The sequence below is a fragment of the Penicillium soppii genome (genome assembly GCF_028829465.1).
Source record: "Penicillium soppii strain IBT 18220 chromosome Unknown utg000007l, whole genome shotgun sequence".
NCBI lineage: Eukaryota > Fungi > Ascomycota > Eurotiomycetes > Eurotiales > Aspergillaceae > Penicillium > Penicillium soppii.
Window position 1 is genome coordinate 1,764,648 of NW_026643237.1, and position 18,524 is coordinate 1,783,171.

The 18,524-nt window shown below is 45.3% G+C and overlaps 5 protein-coding genes across 5 annotated transcripts; all 5 read left to right on the forward strand.

The window, feature by feature from the left end:
- Positions 1–109: 109 nt before the first annotated feature.
- Positions 110–2,016, forward strand: N7529_009939 (putative GABA permease; the record flags this gene model as incomplete). Its single annotated transcript, XM_057245466.1, has 7 exons — positions 110–265; positions 315–385; positions 451–564; positions 613–695; positions 739–1,140; positions 1,192–1,517; positions 1,579–2,016. The coding sequence occupies 7 exons, from the start codon at positions 110–112 to the stop codon at positions 2,014–2,016; spliced, it is 1,590 nt and encodes a 529-aa protein (XP_057093729.1).
- A 624-nt stretch (positions 2,017–2,640) lies between these two features.
- On the forward strand, positions 2,641–3,002 carry N7529_009940 (uncharacterized protein; the record flags this gene model as incomplete). Its single annotated transcript, XM_057245467.1, has 2 exons — positions 2,641–2,702; positions 2,873–3,002. The coding sequence occupies 2 exons, from the start codon at positions 2,641–2,643 to the stop codon at positions 3,000–3,002; spliced, it is 192 nt and encodes a 63-aa protein (XP_057093730.1).
- A 1,085-nt stretch (positions 3,003–4,087) lies between these two features.
- On the forward strand, positions 4,088–6,131 carry N7529_009941 (FAD binding domain protein; the record flags this gene model as incomplete). The annotated part of the gene is made up of 3 exons (XM_057245468.1): positions 4,088–4,091; positions 4,145–6,066; positions 6,120–6,131. The coding sequence occupies 3 exons, from the start codon at positions 4,088–4,090 to the stop codon at positions 6,129–6,131; spliced, it is 1,938 nt and encodes a 645-aa protein (XP_057093731.1).
- Positions 6,132–11,620: 5,489 nt separating this feature from the next.
- N7529_009942 (homeobox domain-containing protein) lies at positions 11,621–12,686 on the forward strand (the record flags this gene model as incomplete). Its single annotated transcript, XM_057245469.1, has 3 exons — positions 11,621–11,719; positions 11,790–12,464; positions 12,540–12,686. 3 exons carry the CDS (start codon positions 11,621–11,623, stop codon positions 12,684–12,686), a joined length of 921 nt encoding a protein of 306 aa, XP_057093732.1.
- A 4,310-nt stretch (positions 12,687–16,996) lies between these two features.
- Positions 16,997–17,797, forward strand: N7529_009943 (sulfotransferase family protein; the record flags this gene model as incomplete). The annotated part of the gene is made up of 1 exon (XM_057245470.1): positions 16,997–17,797. One exon carries the CDS (start codon positions 16,997–16,999, stop codon positions 17,795–17,797), a length of 801 nt encoding a protein of 266 aa, XP_057093733.1.
- Between the last annotated feature and the right edge of the window lie 727 nt (positions 17,798–18,524).

Genomic DNA, 18,524 nt, shown 5'->3' on the forward strand with positions numbered 1-18,524 from the left:
TATACATCAATCCTGATCCTTCAGGGCGCTTGAATGTGACCGTGACAGTGCCAACTTTGGCTTTTATTTATTCTCGGACCTTCCTTAGGATCTTGGATTTTCTATCAATATGACACTCTTTAACAGGTCCCGTCCGGACTCGCAGCATGTTATGACGCTTGACGATGAAGAATATGCGCAGAAAGGCCTGGTTGAGCCCAGGTATATGGGTACCGTTGCTGATCAACGGGATATGAATGCTCTCGGCAGAGTCCAGGTTCTGAGGGTATGGTTCCTGTATCCCTGAGGGATTTGATTTTGCTGACACTCCCTAGAGGAATTTTAGATTCATTTCCATTGTGGGCTTTGGATGTACCCTGATCTGCACATGGGAGGTTATTTTGACGTATGGTGGACCCTGCATGACTCGCAACCTGGTTTATGCAGCAGACTCTGACTTACCGTTAACAGATTGTTATCAGCCGGCCTGACGGACGGCGGTACAGCCGGCTTGATATGGGGATTCATTGGTGTTTGCCTTGGCTTCGCCCTTGTTTATGCAAGTGTCGCCGAGATGGCTTCAATGTAGGTCCCTTGTAAGTATGATAGTTGACGACGCTAATGGATAGACAGGGCTCCCACTGCCGGTGGACAATATCATTGGGTATCGGAGTTCGCACCTAGACGAGGCCAAAAGTTCCTAAGTTATATCACAGGTAAGACAGCCTGCCTTTCATATAAAAACCGCTAACAAAACAGGGTGGCTTTCTGCTATGGGATGGCAATGTGCTATTGTTTCCATCGCTTACCTCGCTGGAACTATCATCCAAGGCTTGATCGTGTTGAATAGACCCGACTACGATTTTCAAAGATGGCATGGCACCATGCTGGTAATTGCGATCTCAACATTCTCAATCTTGTTTAATACGTTCCTGGCCAAGAACCTGCCTTTCGTGGAAGGATTAATTTTGATCATCCACGTTGTCGGTGTATTTGCCATTATAATCCCGCTGTGGGTTCTCGCCCCGCGCAATAACGCCCACGCAGTTTTCACCACGTTCAATAATAGTGGCGGCTGGAATAGTTCCGGGACTGCGACGCTGGTTGGTTTATCTACCACTATTACTTCCATGCTTGGCTATGATTGCTCGGTTCATATGTGTAAGACTTCGCGGATTCTGCTTCAGATATAGTCCACTGATCTATAAACAGCGGAGGAAATCAAGGATGCATCAGAGACACTGCCAAAGGCCATCATGTCTTCGGTCGCAGTTAATGCCGTACTAGGCTTCATCATGTTGATCACTTTATGCTTCACACTTGGAGAAGTCGACAGAATCCTCGACACCAACACGGGATTCCCATTCATTCAGGTCTTCTACAACACCACCGGTAGTTTTGCCGCGACAAATGCAATGACATCCGTGTTAATTGTAACGCTGACAGCAAGCACAATCACCGAAGTAGCAACCGCCTCGCGACAGCTCTGGTCGTTTGCTCGAGACGAGGGCCTTCCTTTTTCGTCTTTTTTCGCATATGTAAGACATTTTTCCAATGCGATAGCCTGGCCCGAAGTTACGGATTTCTAATACAAACCAGGTTACACCGGGTTGGAACATCCCCCTGAATTCCGTGATGGTTTCGCTAGTCGTCACGATCCTGCTTTCGATCATAAACATTGGATCACAGGTTGCACTCAATGCTGTGGTTTCGCTAACGATAACATCACTTCTATCTGCGTATATATTGTCTATAGGCTGTGTCTTCCTGAAACGGCTACGAGGCGAGGCACTCCCGCACCACCGATGGTCGTTAGGGAAATATGGGTTGGCGGTGAATTTCGGCGCATTGGCGTTTCTTTTCCCGATGTTCCTGTTTTCGTTTTTCCCGCTGACAACTGATGTTACGCTTGAAACGATGAATTGGTCTGTGGCTATGTATGTTGGTGTTGTCGGGTCGGCGTCGGTTTATTATTTGGTGAGGGGGAGACATCACTTCATCCCGCCGGTGATTTTAGTGAAAAGAGAGGGGGAGTAGCGGTTGGTTATCTTTACTTGTTATTACTTGTGTGATTAGATATGCTTATTTTGATGACTTGATGATGTGACGTAGCCTGGATATACAATGCTGGACTGTCATTAATTGCTATCGCCACTACTATTTGCTTACATCTGTACATATATAGATACTCAGAATATTGCTAAAAACATATAGATTCTTTTTATAAGGAAGTTACATATATAGAACTGAACCTTGTACATTGCGGACGCTAGTGTGTTTTCTGTCAACAGCTTCGCAAGAGTAATTCCGAGATTCCGTCAGCCGTACAACGAGGTGACACAACCCCTATTGCACATTACATCAGCATAAAGACGGGAAAATAACATAAGTTGGTGCCCAGGAGAAGGGTTTCACCTACTGATTGGAATAAAAATAAGTTATCAGATGGAAACATTCTCCATAGAGTACCCTATAGGTAAATTGTCCCATGCATTACAGCATACAATATACACGCACCCGCGAAAAAAAAGGATACGTTTGCCCTGGTAGATTATAACAAAATCAGGTTATCAGATGGAAATATTGACTTCTTAACTCCTTGTTCCGAATGCGCAATACCTACGTATATTGCAAACATGTTTACGTGTATGTATCACAAGAATGCATCGGGAACAAGCGGCGATACCGCGTCACCGCGTCAGTACAGCATTGAACCTTGTAAGGTAAGTTTAGGAAATTAACGGCAGGAAGTGACACACCGAAGGTTCTCAGCCACGCTCCCTGAATTCAGGAGTCGGGTTTCGAGCTAGAGGTTACTAAATGGCCCAGTCAGCTCGCGCCCATGCCGCAGTCTAGCCGGTTACCATGCTACTTTTCCAGAACACCCTAGCAGCTCAGCTGACCCACTGATTGATATCGAACGGCCTGGTGTCCCCACTCTGAACCGGGTGGTTGGGAAATTGATCGGTATAAAAAGTACACTACCGAAAGGAAGGACGACCAACGGGATTGCACCGGACTGAATCCGACTACATAGTCGGAAAGTGGGGAGTTTATGGCTCCATTCTCAGGGGTTTGATGTATACATCATACGATCGAGAAGGGGGAGTGTAGCTAGTAGTACCTAGGTATACATACTCACAAACCTACATATGTAGGTAGATTTAGCAAGTTATATGTAGGCAACTTGTGGTAGAAAGCACATGGTCGGAGTTGGGTGTGAAGATCAAGTTAGGTGTACGTCTTGTGTTGCCATGTTGACTGTAAGTTATCAGATGGAATTACTTTCTTAAAAGGGATGACAGTTCCGTATCTGATTGATCTGATAACCGAGGTAATATGTATTATTACCGTATCGATACATCTTCAATCTGATAATTTCCGGGTATTTTTGGTTTTTCATATTTCCACATTTTCACGTTTTACATTCAAGTCCTATCAATCAGATTATCCCTATTTAAATAATCAAAGACATTTGATCTATAAAGTACCCAAAGTATGTTCAACAATACTTTATACAAGGTGAATCGACCTAGTTCATTCTGTTGGGACCGGCTTTAGACTGACCCGACCGGTTGTCACTTCGGCTCTGTTGAACGCCACCGATACGAGACAATACTTCATATGCACGGTAGATCTGGAGAGATGGATACAACAGCCCCAAATGGAGCGCCATATCCAGTAGTTGAACCCTCAATGCTGCTGACACGTACTAATGTTATTCACTGTAATTTTGGAGATCCTAAAATGTTCCCTATTAACAAAATACAATATACTCTTAAAGCGTGCTCCGTACACTTTACCGGAACCGTGTTACATGCGGAAGAATGTGGCGAATCTGATAAAATCCTCGACCTCCCTTCCCTGTGTTTGACGTATTGTCTCAATTTTGATTACCGTTTTATATTTCCCGTACGGAACTACTGTCCCGAGGAATTCTTCGGGTCCACACTCTCCATCCTCATCCCTCTCACCTTCTCTCAAACAGCTCCATTGATAGAAAAGAAAAAAGGGGTGAACTCTGATAGCTCTTTTCGCAATCACGTCAAGACTCTTATACCCCAGTTTTCCTTTGTTGCGACGGTTTTTTTACTTTTCACCACCCCTCATGGGTATGTGCTGCACGCTCAACAATTGAGACAAACGTTCTAATTTATCGACACAGTTCACGCAGTGCAATCCGTCATGCCGTCTGCAACTTACGCTTCAACGGGGAACCGCCCCCGCCGAGGCACCTACGCAGAGATTCCGGTGTCTTCGACCTCCCACCCAGATAACCCAATTCCAGAAGAGCCTCGAGGCGTGCGCTCGCTTTCAGTGACCGATACCAACTTCAATGTTATTTCCCAGCCTTCGTCTGAAGGCACCGAATCGACCGGCATTATCACCCCGGCCACCCCTCTCACACCCCCCAACGAGGCTGAATCGGATGAAGAGCTTGCAGGTGAGAAAACCGATGGTCGCCAACGACGACGGGCATCGACTGTCCTGATCTCGCAAAACTCGGATGATATGAGAAGAGTGCTGGAGAATGTCGGCACAGCAGGTACCCAGAAGCTTCAATCCCTCTGCTGCGGCGGGGGTTGCTGTCGAGGCCAGGCATTGCGTCCTGTAGATGGACCGATCTCAGGCTTCAATTCGATCGTCGGACCCGCCAACAACAAGGCATTCGACAGCCTAAAGCTGAACCTCGATCTCCTCACCATGGACACCGAGCTTTCCAGCATGGCCCCCCTCCCCGAGAAAACCGTCTTTTTCAAACCAGTCCCCGCATCGGCAATCGACATGACCTTCGGCCCTGCAGACCACCCACCGGAATTTGTGCAACCGCACCCGCCCTACAACGTCTACCGTGCGCCTCTCTTCCACACGCGTGAGCTGACCGGCCCCGGTGCCGAAAAGCGCACTTACCACTTCGACATCGACGTCACCGACTACCCTGCAGAAAGCGGCATGGTTGACTTCGTCGTAGGCGGCGCAATCGGCGTCTGCCCTAAGAACAAAGATTCCGAAGTCGAAGACGTCTTCAATCTCCTCTGTGTCCCTAAGTCCATGCGCGACAAGAAAGTCCTAATGCGCACCACCAAGGGCCGCTGGCCCACGATCTGGGGCGATGACAAACCCCGCGAATTAATTACCACCCGTCGCGAAGTCCTAAGCTGGTGCTCTGATATCCAATCATACGCACCCACAAAGCCCCTGTTCCGCCTCCTCGCAGAACACGCCAGCGAGCCAAATGAAAAGAAAATCCTTTCCTACCTGTCCTCCGCCCAAGGCCAAGGCGCCTTCTGCGACCTCCGCACAAGCTCTTTCGTCTCACTCTCCCAACTCCTAAACGCCTTCCGCTCCTCCCAACCACCCCTCGACGCCCTCCTCTCAGTCCTCAACACTCTCATGCCCCGCTTCTACTCCCTATCCCAGGACCCGCAGATCTCATGCCAATACAAAGGCTCCGAATGCCGGCGCTTGATCGAAGTAGCCGTCACAGTTGCCGAGTCGGAAGATTGGCGCGGCGGATCCCGCACAGGCGTCGGGTCCGGATATCTCGAGTCTCTCGCCCGGCGAGCCATCGAGGCGGAATCCAGAGGCGAAAAGCTAGACCTTCACATCCCCATGTTCAGGGGCCTGATGGCGAACCCGCTCGCCACTCGCTTCGCGTCGGACGGTCCCATGCTGCTTATCGGTGCAGGCGTCGGCATCGCGCCATTCCGCGGCTTCGTGCAGCGCCGGCTGCAGTCTGCCAATTGTGCAAACAAAGTCTGGGTTCTGCAGGGTGTGCGCGATTCATTGCTCGATGAGCTGTATTCGGGTGAATGGGGCGTCCATGAGGATAAGGTGCGGACTGTCGTTCAGAGTCGGAAGGGCGAGTCTCGTTATGTGCAGGAGGAAGTTCGACACCAGGCTGATTTGGTTTGGTTCGTGATTAACTCGCTTGATGGACGCGTTTTCGTTTGTGGGTCTGGGAAGGGTATGGGTGAGGGTGTGGAGGCTGCTCTTGTTGAGGTTGCTATGGCCAAGGGTAACCTTAATGCCCAGGAGGCAGATATGTTCTGGCAGAGGAAGAAGGAAGCTGGACAGTATATTGCTGTGAGTAATTGTTGCGAAATTTGGGTTTGAACATTGCTGACATTTTGATTCAGGAAACTTGGTGATTGTTCAGCTGTCGAGGCCTTAGGCCCCAGGGGTTATACCTGCTTACGTGGGTGATTGTCTTGCCCATGGGATTCAATCCGAGTGTAAGGACGCTTCGGTCACATTGTTGATCTTTGACCTGTTCTCATCTGTACATATTTTGGTCTTCATCTGCGCACTCCGGACTCACTTTATGTTCCATTTTGCTTTGAGTTCCTCGATCCATCGACACGTTGATTTCTGTCTCTGGCCGATTTTCCATTGCGCCCCAGATTTGTGGGCTTTTGTCTGAATGCTGTTCTTTTAGCGGGGTGGTTATCTATTTTTCGGTACTGTTTACATGTTCTTGAAAATTTTTCATCTGATTCCAACATTTTTGCGCTCCTCTTTCGGTAATACGGCTTCATATGTGTTGATCCTCGACTCAAGAGGTTTCTCATGACTGCATGTACTGTATATGTGCACGAATCGTTTGCTCTGTCTATATGGATATCCAGCTCTTCCTAAGGCTGAATTCTATACTAGTCATTAAAAAGGCATAAAGTGGCTAGAGAGGCACCCATAGTAACCATTCAGGGGCTTAGATCATAATGCCCATCACTGAAAAGCTGCAGCCAAGAAACTGTGATAGAAAAGCTCTTCGTAGAAGGTCAAAAAGGTCAAGGAAAGGCTTCAACATGCGGGTATAGAACAAGTCATAGTGCTACATGGATCAAGGAATACCTAGATAGCAGCGATAATATCTACATAGTTAACCTGGGTAGTCTAGTCCAGCTTTACTATCAAGAACGATCATCCATGGATATTAAGTGGCGATAATGGCCATCCCTTTATGGATGGTCGTGATAGCTTCATATACAGCCGAAGACAACAATTAAGCAAGGCATTTAAACCTGTCCCTATTAAAATTAGCCCCAATAGTGAGGTTACTTAAAACAGACGATGTATTTGCTTGCCAGCATTGCCCTATTCTGAACTATGTAAAGGCCTTTCCTAGAAGAGGTCGAAAGCCTGATCTAGTATAAATAACTCTTCGCGCCGAAACTAGCATAGGCTAAATATATCTGACATTTCACACTAACGACGGGCCCTTCCAGATCTAGCTGATCAACCGACGTTAGCTACTCTTTTCGTCTGTGTAGTGCCCAATAGAGTGAAGCTGTCGCCACAAACAAAGAAAAGGACCCGACAATCTGCCTAGTTTCTGGCGCTGGGTCAGACACTAGTGCATAATTCAACTATCAATCACCCCAGTTCCCGTCGCTACACGATTTCACAAGTCAGACCACAGCGCCGGGTCTATTGCAGGGCCCCAACTAACCACTTCTAGAAAGAGTATCTACGCACATACGTCATCGACAAAACAAAAGGACCAAAAAAGCACTCAATCTAACCAATAACAAAAATAGCCCCTAATGTCACCTCACACACCGGCGAGGGATTGGTGGCCTTGTTGTGAACCACGCCCTTGGCGCATACTCGTGCATGAACTACCGTTCGTGACACGAGGATATGCTAGGGTTGTGTGGCAAAGGCGTCTAGCAAACAAATCGGAACCGGGAACATGCTGGGAGCCATGCACCTATCATACCGGGAACCTGGAAATTGAAGGTTGCGAACTGAACTGCTCGGGGTTGGCTTTTATGCAATGATCCATTTTCGGGTGCCTTGCTTGCTGCGGTGCTACACTACAGTGTATACCGCTATATCAGTACCACCTGGATATCCCTAACTTTGGCAGTTCCAGGTTTCGGGATTTGCTAAATATGATGTGACCTTCAAATGAGGCAAAATTAGGGGAAAGAACAGAAGAAGTGTCTCTCTCTTTCTCCCCTTCCAAAAACCCGCAAGACACTATTGATTCTAGAAGGGTTCTTGGCACATTTAGCCACGCCAATAATAATAGAATTGGGAATTACTTACTGGGTACTTCGTATAAAGGTAATAATGCCTAAATAAGCCATCAAATGTAACATACATCCATTAAAGAAAAAAGAATAAGGTTAGTCCAGAAATGATGGGAAAATCCCGATCGGCCCAAGTACCAAGTACCGGGAAACAGAATGACAAATTACTTTGGACAGTACCTAGGTAGCTCCACAGATCTGGAGCATCTGGAGCAATTCTTCCGACGCTACACTAGGGCATACAGTAGACTCACAGTAGAGCAATGCACGAGAGAGAAATCGAACTTACTGAGGGGTGTAGTACTATTTTGGATTTTAGTTAAAAAACTAAATTCAAAAAAAGCTACGTATGTGCCATCAACCAACCCCTCTCTGACCTCCATTCCCGGGCTCTAAGAGGACCAAACACCCACATTTTAGACCAGTCATTTTTCCAAGACGATCCCAGTTCTTGTTCTGCGAGATCCGATGATCTGCATCCCTCCATTTCATGCACGATCTCGGGATCTTGTTGGGCTAGAGAGGTATGACGATCGGCTCGAATTCCAATTACTTGTAGCCACTTAGCTACTTGAACTTTTTCTTTCCAATTGAATTTTATTTATTGATTTAAATTCCGAATTTTTGATTACGATGTTTCGTAGAAATCGCCTAGAATCTAGTTCTTGGATTGTCGATATTTGAGATTTGAACTTCGGTTGTGTATTGCCGCCTCAAAAACTTGGAATAATAAGTGATTTCCGATTTTCAGGCTGCCAGATCTCGCCCTGGAATGACGGACGAATCAAAGATGACCTCGGGCGATCCATAGCTTCCACGAGGTTGGTTCAGGATTGCAATTGTTAAATAATTCATTTAATTAGAAAGGGGAGGAGGACATCATCTGTCTGAAAGGGTGGATCGGAATCTTAGCCATCTGTAATATAATCTAAGGTACAAGTCAGTAAGGCCCGGGATTGACTGCCATGTTGAGCGATCGAGACAACTTGGTGACAAGACCATTAAACCTTGAAGTAAATTGGGGCAAATGGGGGGTTTGGGTTTGCGGATTTCGTCCGAAACGTCACGGCATTTAGGGCCGGGAGAAGGGTGTCAACATTAGCAGGGCTGTGAATTGAGGGATTATTACTCCTTATATGGAGTGTGTTATGATCATGTCTTTAAAGAATAGCCAAACCCGTTTGAAACAATTCCAATATGACAGTTATCTGTTCTCTTTTAGCACATAGAATAATACGCCACAAAGGATTCACCAGGAACCCAACCAATAAGAGAAAACAACTCACAAGTCCTTGAGAGAATTGACTCCATTGTTCCGTGACACTCTGATTGGCACTGATCACATTTGTGCATTTGGCCCACTTAGGATCTCCGACATCTTAGCGTATTTGCGGCATTATTGAATTGTCAAAATGTCACTAGTTTCCAGAGCGGGTCGAGTCTAGTTTAGTATGTGTCGTGTCAAGCTGAAGTACGCGATACGCAAGATCACTGCGCCAAAATAAAATAAAAAGAGAGCGGGAGACGGAGCGATCGGTGCCAATTATGTAGTAGACTGTCATACAGACTTGAGATATCATATGCATCTAATGTCAGTGCACTAATGCGTCGCGTGAGGTAGACACCTGGGCACCTGAGCAAGAATAAAGAATTAATAACAATAATAATAACGAAGCCCAAGCGGACCGGGTGATCCTTGATCTGACAGAGAAGGAAGAAGACGAATTTTTTTTGGAAAAATAAGTAAAAAATATAAAAAACTGCCCCAATCCTTAAACCCTCTAAAGACTCGAAGAATAAAAAGAAAAGAAAGAAAATAGCCCCCAAAATCTATGCCACAAGTCATCTCGAAGGAAGTGGAGATACAAATTGAAGAACCCCTACGCGATCTATCCCTGGCCAATACCAGCCCCTCTCCCTTTCGCCTATGGTCGATCGATCTCCGTGCCCACCCATGAGAGGCTCTAGGCAATCTACGATCGAGCCGAGGCGTCACCTCTACGTGTTCCCATTCGCTCAGAATTCTACAAACCTTTGGTTCAACCTACCCGGGATAAGGTCTCTCGGAACGCGATCTTGTTGGAAGTGACACTCTTTTTTTTACGGCGATCTTTTCCTTCGACTCAGAGACTGTGATTAGATCCACTGATTGGGTTGACTTTTTTTTCTTTTTTCCTTTTCTAATTCCATCAATTCCTTTTATTACTTTTATTACTTTAATTCTTTTATTGTCTGTGGATTATCTGGTTATTTTATAGTTGACTATTCGGTTACTTTAGTTACTTTTTTTTATTAGCTTGTACCATACAAATCCACAAATATCACGGAGATGTGCCCAACATATGACCTGCTTGTCTTTTCCTTTCCCATGGGAATGAATTTCTGAAAGAAAAGAAAGAATTCTCCACTAAAAAGCAATGAGAATGTGATTTGATTTTAATTCCTTTTAGCATGACTCAGGTATATGACAGAAGTTCCTCTTTTCCCCTCCTTACTCTTGCGGCTGTCGCTGCCGGACATCCCCCTCTTCCCCAGTTCTGATCTCATTTTTCATGGATGTATTTCCTTAAGACTTATACAATATTAGTTTTATACTTTTTTTGATACGTTTGATCCTTTGATACTAATTTTTCATACCTAGTTAAGTACTTGTCTCGACTTGTTTTATCTCGGTTTCAAACTAAGAAGATCTCTTTTTTAGGTAGTCGAGAATATTGGTTGCCTATAACTTCCTTCAAACATAGGATCCTCCAATTTGACGTACACTAGTGAACCACCCTTTTCGTTTTGTTTGTTTCTTTCCTTTTTTTAGGAATTGACTTCGCAGTTTAATTTTAAAATAACGTCTGATTTCGTTTCTTCTCTTTATGTACTGTATGTACTTGAATCCTTCCGAGGAAAAACCACCAATAATCACTTACCATCACGAAAATCGAAAAATAGGGCGTGGGACCGGGGAGGAGTTCGTGAGATACGCTAACCGGACAATGCCAATTGACAGGAACCCTACAGAACCAAAGAGAGATTGGCGCTGTCAACAACCTTATGAAAAAAAAGTGCCTATATTGATTTACGCCCCCTTCTCCGCTCTGCATGCCTTTGGAGCACTTGTGGCTCTTCGTACCCACCCTCGATCGTCATTTTTCGGTGGCCCCCCCTGTTCTTGCTTTTCCATGGACATGTAACAGCTGGATGTCTCTTTTTCTTTTTGGGATATTATTTTAATTTATTTAATTTATTGAGATGGGGCTAATTTTTTGGTTAAAATGTACGGGCCCTGCATTATTTGGACTTCCATTTGCCCTCATTCCCCAACCTTGCATATAATCTTGGCCTTTCTTTTTTATCATGTCGAGGTAAAATCAGCTTGCTTTCCCCGGTGAGTTTCTGACACTTTTCCCCTTCTTATATTACCTTGGCTTTTCTTGGTTTTCTTATCTTTTCTAGACTTCTTGTCTTCTACCTTTTTGATATTCTTTGATATTCATTTCTGACTGAGTATAGATCTACTTTGTGATTTGTGATACATTGTGAACTCTTTTATTTTCCATTCTCGGGGACAATATCTAGCTTTGTCTCTCCCCCGCAAATACCTTGTCTATATGTCACAGTCCCGCGAGTTGGACGAAGATACCGATATGGCTATTTCGTATACATCCCAGCCGTCCACTGGCCACCCAACACTCCCCTCATTCCGAGAGGTAAGAGATAATAATTGTTTTGAACAAAAAAAACCATTCAAAAAAAAACTAAAATACTAATCTCAAATAGCTTCTTCCCCCTCACCTCCACGATGCAATCGAATCAACCTCACCATACTCACCACGCCACTCACAAGACCGCCCAGGCTCCGGCCACGAAATGGCCGATCCCCGCTCCATCCCATATGGCACATCCCAAACATCTAAAATGCCATACGACGTACACCACGAATACACAGTGACCCGCGAACGAATGGATCCCGGCCACGCCATGCGTCTATCCGACTCCGCATCCCGCGGCCCAAGTCCCATCCTCCCACCTATCCGCGACCTGGACTCCATCCCAGGCCGCTCAATGACCCAAAAGGGCTATGAGCACCCTCCGAGATCAGACCCCTTCGTTACTCAGGAATATCGCCAGCCCGGGCCGGCCCCTATGGCTGCTATGCCTGATCGTCATAGTGCTGAGCACTATGCGCCCATTATGCGTCAGTCGACGTATGGTCACCCTGCTATGGGGTATGAGGAGCAGGTGTCCCCGCAAATAATGGCACATGGCCAGCAGGCCAACTTTGGCATTATGGGCGACCCTATTGACCCGAAGACCAAGCGGAGACGTGGAAATCTGCCTAAGCCTGTTACGGATATCCTGCGCGCTTGGTTCCATGAGCATCTTGATCATCCTTATCCTAGTGAAGAGGATAAGCAGATGTTTATGACGAGGACTGGGCTTTCAATTAGTCAGGTATGGGTCCTTTATTTTATATGTTTTTTTTGTTTGAGACTTGGTTTGAGGATGTCCTGCTAATGTGTTTCACAGATTAGTAACTGGTTTATTAATGCTCGTCGGCGACAGCTGCCTGCTTTGCGGAATCAAATGCGCAGCGGGGCCGATGCAGATTCTCAACGACAGTCTCCTTTTAGTGATATGGATGGCTCGGAGCACCTGCCCTCTCCTCATCACTAGAGCGGCGATGAACCCGAATTGATCTGGGTTCGATCACGGCATTTTCTGCTTTCATTTACAACGTCCTACGACATTGACAACGTCAGCGTTTTATTCACTTTACGATTGGGAGGCATCTTGTTTTTCCCTACCATTTACGAGTTATGGGGTTGAGGATACGGCAAGCTGGATAGAGTGGCATCTTTTTTTTTCTTCTTCATTTTCTCCTATATGTCTTTTTACTATGTCTGTCCCCTTCTTTTCTTTTTCTTCATTTTCCTTTTTGCTTTCTACCAGATCTTTTTCTGGGTCTACATTACATGTCGCATTGCCGTCCGGTACGGAGACTTTGGTCAGACATCATATATTGATACCCTTTCTCTTTGGTTGCGTTTACCAAGCGGGAACTTATTTTGTTGCTGAGAATCAAATGGGCAAAGGGGTACATGGAACACTGCCGCATTGGAAATTCAAATCATTTATGGGATTTATTATACATTTGTTACTGACTTGTTTCTTTGTTGCGTCTTTCTTTTTCAATTTGGGCATCTCAATCACACCAAGCGTGTGTCTTGAACAGACCCTCGAAAAATTGCATAAATAGGTGTTTAGAAGGGACCTCGGCTTTCAAATATTCATGACACATTGATTATTTTACAATTTATGCTGACATTTCATTATAATGATCGTTTCCCTATCCAAGGCTCTGTCAGCCAGTGCGAACCCGAATATCAACTTTGTGAAGAATAAAGCAGATCCCAGATATCCACCGCACAACCCGTCTCCACCAAGCATCCATTCCCTCGGACCTGATATATCCGTACTCTTACAAGCATCCCGCGTAAACGTGGATCTTGCCTTGCCAAGCGGCACGAAGAACCGCTTTTTCCATTCGCTGATCTTGGGTGATCTTCACGGCTTATGAGGTCCTGGTAATTTGGTATTTGACTTCAGGAGTTGATATTGGTGTTTGCATGGCATTCTCCTCGGAGTGTGGGATGCCGCTTCTTCCCAAATTCTTCCCAAAAGTGATTTAAAGGGGGAAATCCCGACAATAAAGAAAATTGGAATATACTTGCACGCCGGATCCCAGGTCAAAAGGAGAAAACGAGGTTGGATTCCGGCCCGGAGGAAGAGCCAGAACCATGGGTCGGATAGTCACTAATGCCAATTCAAATTAATGTTTTGTTGGGCTCCAAAAAAGATTAAAATGATCCATAAACTAGTTGTCTTCGGTCGTGAGATCGAGTCCACTTTTAGCCTTTTATTAAATTGTTTCCTTTGTATAAAATATGGACCATGACGTCGAACCAAATATCAACGTCATGGCTACCACGGTCGTTGTCGTTTTTGACCTTTTGACAGCGCTTAGAGTTCGGCGCGGATAGGGGGAAGTCACCATGTGCCGAGTCTCGATGTCATATTCTGACTACGGAGTACATAGTTCAATCTTACATTATATTGAGTTTCAATTTGAGTTGAAGCTGAAAGTAGATATAATAATAAAAGTAAAAACAAAAATTGAACTTCCCAGATGACATGAACTGACAGGAACCAAACTAGTTCTTGAATTAAACTTCAGTTGGAAATTGGAGTTCCGAGCCTTAAAAATCAAACCTATCTGCCAACTTTTCTTGGGATTATGTCTGATCCACTCAAGAGTCTACAAGGAGCCACATCATACCATGGAAATGAGATTGAACTAGTATGCCACGTGAATACTCCGGATTCGACCTCTGTGTCTTAATATGATCGCCCGCAAATGGAGCCACCTCGGGGCTTTTTTACCCTGGTTGACAGCGGAAATATTATCAGAAATATTATTATCCAGTGGGCTGGGAATATTAAAAGATCACATTCGAGAATCTTGATATGCTGAACCAAATAAAGATAAAGTTTCTCTACTATTTAGCTTCCTTTCTTCCTTTCAGCCCTTCAGCTCATCCAAGACATACCCGGATGCTGCGGCCGAAAGCCAACGAAAATTCTGAGGTCGAATTTTTTTATCAGACCACACTGGCTAACAACAAATTGAAAAAGATTATGGTACAATTTGTACATGATGTCTTAGATGTCTTAATTCCTTAACTACTTTGACTTTCACAAACCCCTGAAAGACCGCATTTACGGGGTTTGACATGACCCCAAAAACTTGACCGCAGATCGACTTCGGCCATCTTACCGAGTATCTTCGCCGGGTTAACTGCCCGCCCCAAATTGGGGTGCTTAGGCACTACTTCACAGACTAGGCCACTTATAATCATAACCAAAATTGAGATCACAACGGACATCACAACGCTGCCATCCACTTCCAACGCATATTGCGAAGGTACAAAAAAAGCCAGGATCAAGGTTACATCTATCAATTCAAATCAAAAGTCAAAACAACATACATAGCCGTCTTACCATGACCAATGGGCGGGGTAGTATACCATTACTTGTATTTAGAATTCAAAAACATGCAAACACAAATAAGCAAGCACCCGTGGTCTCGAACTACGGGATATGTACGAGCAGGGGTATCCCAGTAGATCCAACACCAGTCCCACATAGACAACAGCGGTTATGCAAGCCACGAACACAAACCCCAGTATCTAGTGACTTCCGACGTCCCGCGATCAAGCCCAAATGACAACAGAAGACGTGCAGCATGCAAAAAGCCCGCCAACTGTCGAATCACACCTCCTGGAAATGTTTAACCCCTACGTCACCAACCTAGCCGAATGCGTCCCTTGTCACTTGAACAATGCCCAACCATACGCTAACCTCACGCCTTACACCCTCCTACTTCCTCCGCTCTGTCTCCGCCAAACGAGTACGATTGCGCTCGTTTCTCGGACCATACATTTTCACGACCTAGCTGCCTGCATCCGATCCATCATATAGCGGTGAAATAGATGACACACGTTATCGAACACGCTCTAGCTAGCGGTCTGCTTGCCAAGATACTGTACATATGTCCTGCGAAGTACCCTTCTGTGGCTGCTATGCTACGTTGGCATACGTCTAGTGCGTCGGAAGTCAGTTGCGACATTCGTAGGTAAATGCAGTACAGAATGGAACTAATGCAACCTCCCACACTATTTAATTATGGAGTTCCCAATCTTAATAATATTTACCCAGGTATAGCTTGTTTGTATTGGAGATCACTCCGCTGTATCCCTGTCAAATTTGATCGGGTTTTTTTTACATGCATGACATGTCTGTAATGAGTATTTTTTTGGTATTTCGATACATCACATAGGTCTAATGTAGAGCAACTTCCTAAAAGACTTTACCTTTTTTCCCCAAAAACTTCTCGAGTACTTCAGGTCCTCCTTTTCCCCTCATTCATTCTGTGTCTTTTTACCCTAGCCTTTTCCTCTTGGCTCACTTTCTGCCTTTATATCTTTAGCCTCACATTCTATAGATGTCCGGAATGTCCTTTTTCTGTACAAAGGACTCCGACTAGGATATACCTATGAAGAAACAATTTATTTTTCGTTATTATATGATGGATGTACCTAGTTAGCAGTATTTGCTTGTTTGTGCATTCGCATTGCTTGCTTATCCATGTCTGTCAAGCCCCCCTAGCTTTAGATAGAGAGCTTTTTTTCCTCATAGATCCCAGAATCACTATCCTTAATATCATTCATATCACTTTTCCACAAATAGTTAGTTGTCATCATTATATTACGCCTACATCAATTCATATCATACATAATATTTTCCTCTTCGTGAAAGCTCTTCCCCTAATCAAGCCATTTTGTACCAAGGGCTGCTTCCCTCTGGGCAGTGATAGTATCTATTGATTATCAGTCGCCTGAATAAGCTTCCCCAGAATTCTAGAAGCGATGCCTCAAGCGGCACGAATAATCGTTCGAACGCACGCTAAGCACACACTCCTCCATTAAGCTTAAGGTAAATTTGTCATGTAGTACAGTGAAACACTGCAGACCAACCTTATTTCTTCTCCTAACAACAGCACCATTAGAATCCGGCGCATAGATACTTGTTTCAGTAAATGTTCCAGTGGAATGCTTCTCGCTCTCTTGGTCCATGGCTAAAATGGAGTATACTGCTAATGAACATGGATGAAGTCGAGGCTTGTTGTGTTAAATTTAATTGTTTTACTTTCTTTAGTATATAAGATGTTGCGCACGGACTGTTTGGGCATCGACAGATCTATATGTAGTTAGCGCATCGAATACGAGAAACTTGAGCCGTGAATTTTCGTAGTGCTTACGGAGGGAAAAAAAAAGCATCAGCTTATTAAAGCGACCCTTCTAATCATTCGTAGGCATCGACCTCAAAAATATCCGATTATTTCCTGCAATCGCTCACCAGGCAAAATGCGCTTCCTGAGTGACGACCTTATTCTTGACCCGACAGATCGAGTTCCCATACAAGTTCTCGGTGCCGGTCTCCCACGCTGCGCAACGAGCTCCATACAAGCCGCACTTGAGTCTCAACACATAAATCTCACACCTTGTATGCACTTCGCCCATGTTGCACCGCACGCTGATCGTAGCTCCATCGTTCTAGCTGCGTTGCAAGAGAAGGACACGGCACGGCGCCACAAGCTGCTGCACAGATTATTCGACGGCTTCCAAGCGACAACTGACTTCCCTGGCGCCATGTTCATGGACGACCTTATGGATATGTATCCAGACGCCAAGATCGTGCTGAACAAGCGGCCCGGTGGTGGCCAGAAGTGGGAGCAATCAATCAAAGTGCTTACCTGGGCGGGCTCACCCGTCTACCTTGCAGTTTGCTACTTGTGGAAGACTGACCGCAACTTGTATAAAGTCTGGTATGCTTTCTTGGAGCATACTCAGTGTAATTTAGGCTTGGCTGCTGATGAGCTTTTGACGGCGAAGCATTATGATGTGCATAATGCGTGGATTCGCGCTGAGGCAGCTAAGCGAGGCCGGGAGGTTCTGGAATTTGAGCCTCGAGATGGATGGAAGACCCTGTGTGAGTTCCTTGGCAAGGATGTGCCAAAGGACGAGCCTTTTCCTCATCGAAATGATGCAGCTGAGGTGCGAATGGTAGTGCGGATTTTGTATGCTCGGGGAGTGATCTCTTGGTTGGCCTTGGCTGGTGTGGTATATGGCACGGCGAGGTGGGCCCTGAAAGGGAAATTATTTTAGATCACAACTTAGCCTAGACATGTTGCCATATTCTGAGATATAATAAAACAGTATCCCTTCAAGTGATAGTATAAGAATGACCCCTTAGCTAACCGGCGCTGAACCAATCATTCTTCATTAAGCATCACGGATGAGAGGTATATAACTTTGACTTCATCCTGCCATATGATATACAATAGAGATAAAATCATTATCAGTAAATTCCGTTTCAGTTTGCTCTCACTTTTGCTTCATCGCACAGTTACCGTCCTGGACAATGTACGATTCAATTGTCTCCCCTTCCTCACCTCCTTCCTCATCGGACAAATGTGCCCAGGGACGGGTAACATCAGATCCGCAATGAGCCTGCATTAGACGAGATCCGTAACTCCGACCACGAGGTTTTAACCATATGTACCAAATTAGTCAGCCCAAGTGATGTAGTCCTCGCTCTCAAAAAGGAATCTCTTTGGCATAGCACAACATCAATGGCTGTCACCAGATGGAATGACATTGAAAACACACAACGGACGTTGACTCCTAAATGCTCTTTACGGGAACAGCAATTACAAACTCAAGCAGATTGATGAAAATGAGCTACCCTCAGTATCTGAAGGAACTTTGGACATGGTCGAAAACAGAGCAGACCAAGCAATATACCCATTCACCTTTTGTCCATCTCGGAGAATGCACTGGCCCTCGTTTGTTTGTCCTCAAAGTAGCCTACAGCGAAAAGAGAGCCAAGTTC